Below are 9,203 nucleotides of genomic sequence, written 5' to 3' on the forward strand. Positions count from 1 at the left end.
CTATCTAAACCAGCTACAGCGGACTGTATCAATGACTTCGGGTGGGTGCTAACAACGAGTGAGCAAGACCAAAGCAAATGTACCTATTTACAGTTTATTAATTTATTATAAACACGTACAGCTATCAAAGCAAAACAGAAAACAATAGTAAGAAAAGCGCCAAAAACAATCACATTTAAATTTAGAATTTAAATATAAAACTAAACTTAATAATCTCAGTACAGAGTACTAAAAAAACCGACCTTAAAAGTAAGTAGAATTACATCTATTTGCCAAGTTTTATTGAAATTGGTTACCGGAAAGTGCGTAAACCCGGATTCATCCACTAGTTCGCCCCTATACGGAACTTAACACAGGAAATAATAAAAATCGGTTCTCACTACTCAAAGTATATTGAGAGAATAACGCCTTGAATTGGAGAATAGCACAATCAACCATTAAAATAATTGCTCCTTATAATAAAATTTAGGCCCTATTTATAAAAATGAATCTTCATGCGTGAACAGCCACCCTTGGAGGTGGATGATTTTCAAATTAAACGGGACCACTGTGAAGGTTCCAACAAAAAAAGAATCATGAAAATCGGTTCACAAATACCGGAGTTATCGCGTAACATACGTACAAAAAAAAATCAATCGAAATGAGAACCTCCTCTTTTTTTGAAGTCGGTTAAAAAGACTATATAGAATGTATACAAAGGAGATTTGTAACGACTGCCGCGATTCCTTACACCAGCCGTGTTCGTTAGATCCGGATAAAACAATCGCGAATTTGATACCGTTATTTTTTTTTTATTATTTGTAATCAGGTTACATAGACCCATGAATACATGCTTTATAGACCAACATGCATAATAATAAGGAAACATAATTAAACATTAATCTCAGATTGCACTATCCACTCTCTTCGGATGTATACACTTTATATGCAATATTAAATATCAGCCGTTTTAGCAGCTATGTCTGTGAATTTACTTAAAAGACTTGTAGGCACTAATAGATTCTCGTTTCTCTCTTGACAAGTATTTGTTGTAGAATGTTAACAATTATGTAAAAAAATAAACAGATTATTGTGCATGCGGTGTTCTGATCTAAGTAATGGCGCAATTGTATTTATATGTTTTGTATATCTTATTGTAATGTATATTGTACTCATTGTTGGAGAACCAAATAAATAAATAAAAACATAATTTTTTAACACATATAGTCTGCGACGTGTGACACAACGCGAGTGTCCGGAAACTGGCCTCGGAAACGTCACCTTTCCGCTTAAACTCCTTCTATATGAAAGTCGACACATATTCAGTTGGTACTCTCCCTACAAACTAAAATTGACATTGAAGCGAGACCTCAGCGGCTCGACTCTCAGGGCTTATAGTGAATCAATACCAAAAAACCATTACATAAAGCATGTTTCTAATTGCTAGTTCATGCATGTTTCTAATCGCTTTGGCGCCGGGAGGTGAGCGTGCCGACAGCTCCGCTAGCAAATCGGAAATTTGGTAGTTGAATTTAGATTCAACGGTTTAGCGGTGGCAACTGCTTGTTGTGCAATGCACAACGGGATGTGAGCGTGCCAACAGCTCTGGTACCTAAGTGAACAATAGGAAGGGTGACGACGAGCACACGTGGTCGCTCATCCCCGGCACTAGCCTCAGAGCACCGGGTGAAGTCTGTGTAAACGGGCTGATCTGGAATCAAGACCTGACTGATAAGGTTCCCTTGCAAGCTTGCTTGCACAGGCAATAGTGCCCTTTCCACATAACAAAAAGTTGATAGGGTGGTGCACTATAATAAAAACATAATATATACACATGGTACTGACCCAATGACGATCTGTAGGTTCACCAATTAAGCACGCAATTATATTTATTTATATTATATTTCAGATAAGTCGATTATTATTCCCAACTGGATTTTATAACACGTACTTTTGTACACTGAAACGTGTTTGTGGGCAATTCTCAAAGGTAACACTCTTATTCTGATATTAGCTGGTGCCTGCGACTCGTCTGCGTAGAATAAGTACTTCGAGTAGCCTACTGTACTATACTAATGTCCACATGCACTAAACTTAAGTAACCTACGTCTTAAACTAAAGCTTGCAATGCAAAGCACAGTTATAATAAATTGTGTTAAAAGAGTATTTTCAATTTAAGCATTGGTTTAAGACTTACGTAAGATTAGGGCTAGTATACATAATTTTCGTAGTTTTATTGGTTCTCCATACAAATTTTCACCCCTACTTCACCCCCACCCTTATTTTTGTAACAAGAAGTAAGTATGGCCTATGTCATTCTCCTAAGTTCCATCTATCTCTATACAAAAATTCATCAAAATTGGCTCTATGGTTTAGGCGTGAAAACGTAAAAGACAGAGTTACTTTCGTAGTTATAATATTAAGTTTAGATTCGCTTCAATCCAGGCACGTTTCATTAGACAAATTTTGTACTTGATGCGGAGGTTGAACTCACCGAATTGCGAAGTGTGTGGAATTCTTGAGGATTGTACATCATGTGCTCATGGAGTGTGTTCTTAAGGAACCTATCAGGGCGTAGTTGTTTGCACAGGGTGGTTTCCATACGTCTAATGTTGAGTGGTTTCAATCCGTTTTGTCGGATACAACATGTAGTGCCGCGAAGATTTTGTTGACATATTTGGCTAGGTAAAGTATTTTGATTTGTCTGTCTGGATTTTATTAAGTGTTTGCCTGAGGTATTTTTTTGTAATGATCAAAACTCTTAAATAAATAAAGAATAAAAAAGTTTGGATTCAGTTTCGATAATAGACGCCATAGTATAATTTTTAGTCATTATTATTTATGCTGACGATAAAATAGGGGCAGTGCTTAGGATTTGTAAGTAAAAAAACATAAGTACATAAAAAAACTAAAATAATTTATTCAATTTCAATTTATTAAATTTATCCAATTGGACCCAAGTTATCTTAATTTAAAGTATAAAATAAAAGCTTACGTAATAATCACAGTTTTGTGTTTTACTTGTTTATGTCGATAGCCGACAGAAGAAAAAATATATGTATGTGCACTTATTACGTCATCAGAGATTACATTATATTACTGTTTCCGTGATTGCAACATATTCGACTCATCCGAAGAACAGATTCTTATGTGATTATACAACGAAAATACATAATCTCGTTATTCAAAATAAGTGTAGCTATAGGTGTTTTCCAAAATTTTATGTATTATTTCGTTTCGGAAATATAAAATCCATCAACAGTCAATCTGATATCCACAGCAAAGAACAGCGAATGTACAATGTGCTGAGAATAAACAGTCTTGCACATAAGTAGGTCTTTGTTCTACGGATGATTCGAATTATTGAATAGAATAATAGTGTTGGTATATTTACATAAAGATTTGTAATTTCCCATTTGGAAGAGACCACAAAACCGATTTAAAACTAAACATTACTAAGAAGTTTCAAAAAACCCCAAAATACGATATAAAACTGTTATGGACAGACGTGTAGCTCACCACTAGGTGCTCCACTTATTCATCTCGTCTCTTAATATCATTTACAAGAAAGACATACAAAAGCTTTACAGAAATCATTAGGCACAAACTGAGTACACAATTTTCTTTTCATTTACTTTACAATTTACAATGTATGTGTATTCGATCCCCTAAGGTACTTAACCCCTAACCGTCTATTTGGTTGCATTACAAATTAATATCTCTGCCTAACACATTTTAAATGGAATTCTCATTTTATTCAGTGAGATTTCTTAGTAAAATGCCTTATTTCCACGATTACGAATTCTTAGAAAATTTTAGTAATATGTTACTCTGGTACCTGTAAAAGTATATATAGGTAAAGGTGATCAGAATCTCATGGCACTTAGACAAATTTTAATTTGTAGTGGGCAACATCAATATATGTAGTAGGAAAAAGTGTAGTAGATACTTCATTTTAAGATCTGTACGAATTTGTATCAGAAAATGTTAAGTAATATCTGACACATTTTAAAATTAAACAAAAATATATCAATTACATTGTGGGTGATAGATTTATTTACATTTGCAGTTTGAAGTAACTCGCATTTACACTATTTATCTATTTTTTTACTAATAATTTTCTACACACTGTAGTCTTGCCGACCAGCACCAGTGCCAATAAAAATTACATACCACATACATTGCATTGGCTTCATTAAAATTTCAAAGACCAAGTTTCTTTACTCCTACTAACCGGCAAGAATTAAGACCCGCTTCCAAATCGTGAATTGTGAGTTAGATGCACTTAATTCGTCGCTAATTTTGCGATAAACGTTATTACAATGTGTTTTGCTTGAGTTAGAAGCGGATTCGCAGTCATAATTGCTGCAAAACCGTTATTTTCAACTGCAAATAGTTTAGTGTCAAATGGCTGCCTGCCAAGTTAACATTGCCAGGTGAAAGTTGTTCGATTTTTCTAATATTTAATGCCATGACATTCTGGTACACCTATACATTACCTAGTTATACATGAATTATTATGTTTGTCGCGTAAGCGTTCCATTAATATTAATCCAATATACGTTAAAACTTTAGAGAGTTGGTTGTGCTCATTCCCGGAAACGTTTCTGAAATTTTAGAACTATTTTAATATATCAGGTGGCCTTCAACAGACAGTAGTTTTAATAGCAGGAGAGCTCCTTGTGAAAGAGTTCGTCCAGGGAAGTACTGCCACCTTATCTATTTCAAGCGGTAATGTGACTATAACTGGTTTTATAGGGTGCTAGTGAAATTACAGGCACATGGTACTTAATAATTTATGTCACAAGATGACCCTCAAATCTTTGCGACTTAAAGTTCTAAGTGCTCGCTTACCACCAGGCGCAGGACTTGCCACGACACTTGGCGTCATAAAAAAAGCAAACGTGTTTTCAGCCGGAAGGGCAATTCTTTTGCACATGCACTTCTCCACTTCGTGACTTGCTTTTGTTTCACAAATATGTCGCCAAAACGCGGCTTTTTTGTAAATGATCGTGGCTTCGCAACGCCAGTACAGCTAATATTTTACAAATACACTTACGCAAGAATAATGTATGTATGGGACATTCAATCTACTTACATATTTAAAACTGAAAGTTCATTCATTCATCAGTTCCTAAAGGTGCGTACAGATTTGGCGAATGCACTGTGCGTATCTGTGTAATCACGTCACACGCAAGGCTTGCATCATAGCATAGCGTGCGAGGGGCATGCGAACAGATCGCACTACGCTGCCGTCCACTAACTAAAACGTGACTAAGCGAGAAATGTTCAAATATCCTATATATATAATATATATATAAATATAATGTATATATAAATATAATGTATATATAATATATAATATAATATATTCAAATGACAAAAGATACAGCACAAAATTCTCTTTTAAAAACAGTTAAAATTAGTTAACGTGTTTGACTCACCGGAACTTACCCTAACGATACATAGCTAAAATACCATTAAACAATTTCAATATTCTACAACTTGGTTATGGTTTTTTATGACATCTCTAAAAAATATTTTGACACTTAGCCACGTTTTAGTTAGTGGACGACAGTACGAAATATATGTGTGCAGCTTGCGAGCCATTCGCAAATAAGCGCATTCGCCATATTGGTACGCGCTCTTACATACGTATATCAGATGTTGCAAAATACTTACTTAAAAAAACGAATAAAAAACTTGTTTCTAGCTCTGGCTCAAATCACTAAGGTTTAGATTTTTAAAACGAACTTTAGCTTGGACTAAGACAAGTGGCGAACAAATCAAATTTTTCGTATAAAAACTAACTTTGCCTAAGTAAGAATTTCTCTAAAATAAGGCAAAATTACTATTAATTAATTTCTTTCTTAACTCGCTATTTGCTTAATAGAAGTCAAAGTTCGTTTTATAAACTTACATTAACATTTTTATGATAGCACCAGGCAATGAGTTTCGTCGCTAGATGGCGCTACAAGTACTCTAAAACGTTATAATAAAAGTATGGCCTGCGATACTTGACAAATTTTTGGACGTTTTTCGCTAATTCTAGCATTATAATAAACAAATAATAACAAAAGTTGTGCAAGTCAAAGCTCATAAACTAAATTGTTATCAAGAAAAATATTCTCATCTCAAATATTTTGTCTTGAGGTCAAGTTAGCCATTGATTAGAAAGTTCAGGTTTGATGTCTATTTTTTTATTATTTTTTTTCGTGTCGTCCTTTTCTGATCACAAATAAAATTCGTTACTAATAAATATAACACAGAACGTTATGATTTACATGCTTAGTTTTTGTTTTTCATTTGTACGAAAACTATTGTAATAAATGTTGAAAAACTATAACCGAGAGTTTCGTCGCTCTATAATTGATTGAAGAAGTTGAGAGCTCCAATTATGGCAAAGCTTAGGTTTTTTATTTGTTGTTGCGTCAGAAAACGTACTGGTGATGTTTACAAATAGAAACCGACCGAAGAACAACGCTAAATTTGTTTCTGCCATTATCAACTTGTTGATTATATTTTATTACCTATTGCTTCCCATATGCCGCAAGTGTCAATATTTCTATTTCTATTAATATTCTATTCTGTATTTGCGTGAAAAAAAAAACGTAAATATAAGAAGTTTGTAACTTTGTACTCCTACAAAATCACTAAATGTAAATACATACAAGACTGTAATACTAATATCATAAACAACAACTTTTGTTTTATGGTTTTTAATAATTCATATTCATCATTTTATAATTCATCAATAAATTAAAAAAAGTTTTACTTTCGTATAAAAACAAAAAATATTTTAATACATCGCTCTAAACGGCGATAACTTTGTGCAAAAAGCTGGACGGGTGTGGGAGTCGTACTTTACTACCAAATATGGATCTAAAAATACTTAAAGATTTATTTTTGGTAAATTGATTATGTTTTGTTAAAAGTCATGGAATAAAATTTGTTGTTTATGTTGTTAGTGATCTAGTCCTGCAGGGTATTTAATATTTTAAAAGTAATCCTGTATATAAACTAGGATCCAGAGCTGTAATACATAAGAAATATGTTTGAAATAATTAAAACGTGAATTTAATTTAACTTCGAGTCCACTTTAAGTACAGATCAATATGTAACGGCAGTAATGAAATGATGAAAATTTTAATTTTCTTATTATGTACGGGCAATAGCTCGCCTCCCTATATGCACAGAATTGAAAGATGGTCTGTGGTACAAAACGTCAAAGCGTGCTGTTCTACGTACGTACGTACGTGTACACACTGCTTAATAAATAAGTACGCCCTTAACATCGCAAAAATGCGCGTATGAAACCAAATATTGTCGTAACTCTAAAAAAAAATTGAAGAAACGTGATGTGAAAATTTGAAAAAAATACTGAATTACTCTTATTGCGAATAATGGGGTAATTTTTATTTATACATAACAATTAGTTACCCACTTGTAAACGGGAATATAAATGTATTGGTTCCATTCAATAATTGTTGAACTTTCAATTCGTAATTATTAATACAAAGATTGACCACTTAGAAAAAAATTCCTTCGATCCGGCCGGATTCGAACCGACGTCTTCTGGCAAACCGTGCCAGACGCTATGCCAACTAAGCCACGGAACGAACCAGCGGAGCTCACGAATTTTTCTATGTGCTTGTTTGTCGGATCTTTGAATCTGGTTTTTAACGACTTTTCAGCCTTAGCGCCATCTATAAGCAATCTATGAAAGTATTTCATCACCCAGTTAGGCACCTTTATAGCTACCAGCCCTGGCTAGAGATGTTGCTATTTACTGTAAAAATAAACTTTCACCACAATGATATTCAATAATTTTTTTGTGAAATTACTCCACTACTTTCTTGTAATTAATTATTAGTACAAAGATCGAATACTTAGAAAAAAACCCTTCGATTTTCAATTCATATTTTCTCAATTCCGTTATTTTTGAGGTACGACAGTAGTTGGTTTCATGAGCGACATGTCCTTTACAAAATGGAGACGGTGGGAAAAATAAGAACAGTGAGTGCTAGTGCTGGTGAAATTACAAGCACATGGGACTTGTCAACTTATGTCTCCGGGTTACAGTCGCAGTGGTAGTCCCCTCAAATCTTTGCGATTTAAAGCTCTGAATGGCACTACAACTGTTAGGCTCAACTCACACTGTCGCAGAGTTGAAGCGTCGCGACGCGTCATGTTTTTCGCCTATAACATGTTCGTCTCTATTTTCCCATTATTAAGGTACAAATTTGAGTTATCCAAATATGGAATCGCGCGTCGATGCGCAACGACGCGCGCTGCCATGCGTTGTAGTTGAAAAACAGGACGCGACGCGACGCTTCGACTCTGCGCCAGTGTGAGTTGAGCCTTATGGGCAGGCGTGTCTTTTTCACCAAGCGCACGACTTGTTCGTCCTCTCACTTGATATCATAAAAAAAACCCACTAGAGCGCCGAAATAAGAACAATACTCCCTTAATTTTCAAAATAGATGAAGAAGTGTTAAATAAAATCAATCCAACAAAAAGTAAAAGACACCTCAAAATAAAGTCCCTGAAATTGCTACAGATGTTTAGTAAACAGACCATTATATATTTACAAAGTGCTTGTGTATGGTAAGTAATGTTTTTCAAACATTATATTTTTCTGGCACGACCTTCGATGAGAAGCACCCGATCCTACTATTCTGCCAATTTATTATTATGTACAAATACAAAAATATACTCATGTTCACTTGAACTTAAGTGTATGAGTTCTGAAATTCTTTTTATAAAATCATATAGTTCTTCAAAGCAATTCCGAATAGTATACTAAACTTGATTATTTTGAACCGCGCTGGAATTTAAAGGTTCTCGGCTATCTTCGTCCTCGGCTAATTCAGCCTCTTCGATTTCATCCACGTTGTCAAGATTGACTTTGTTATTTATCAAAGCATCGGGCACCGTGTATACTACACTGCCGTAGTGGTTACCTGGAACATAAATACAGTATTTATCAGTTACTATAAAAGGGACAATGGTTACGGTCACCCAGAAAGCGTATGTTAAATGTCTCTCTTTAAAATTGGATCAGGGACACATAGATCCGAAGAAGAAAGAATCTGTATCGAGTTCTTAGGTTTTCGCGATTGTTACACATAGGAAATGAAACTATTTTTCCGGATTTAAATCGCGTATATTTGTTTTTTCAAACAAACCGACGTTTCGGGCCCTTTACAGGTCCCACGGTTGAC

The 9,203-nt window shown here is 34.5% G+C and overlaps 1 protein-coding gene across 1 annotated transcript in view; it reads right to left on the reverse strand.

The window, feature by feature from the left end:
- Nucleotides 1–8,349: 8,349 nt before the first annotated feature.
- The window catches only part of LOC113232051 (multiple epidermal growth factor-like domains protein 11), a 38,773-nt gene continuing 37,919 nt past the window's right edge, over nucleotides 8,350–9,203 (reverse strand). Inside the window, exon 9 of the mRNA XM_026466675.1 lies at nucleotides 8,350–8,942. Within this exon, the coding sequence (XP_026322460.1) occupies nucleotides 8,782–8,942 (161 nt within the window). The 3' untranslated portion in view covers nucleotides 8,350–8,781. The remainder of the gene's footprint in view (nucleotides 8,943–9,203) is intronic.

Source organism: Hyposmocoma kahamanoa, unplaced genomic scaffold (genome assembly GCF_003589595.1).
Source record: "Hyposmocoma kahamanoa isolate Upper Pololo Valley unplaced genomic scaffold, ASM358959v1 66, whole genome shotgun sequence".
Taxonomy (NCBI): domain Eukaryota; kingdom Metazoa; phylum Arthropoda; class Insecta; order Lepidoptera; family Cosmopterigidae; genus Hyposmocoma; species Hyposmocoma kahamanoa.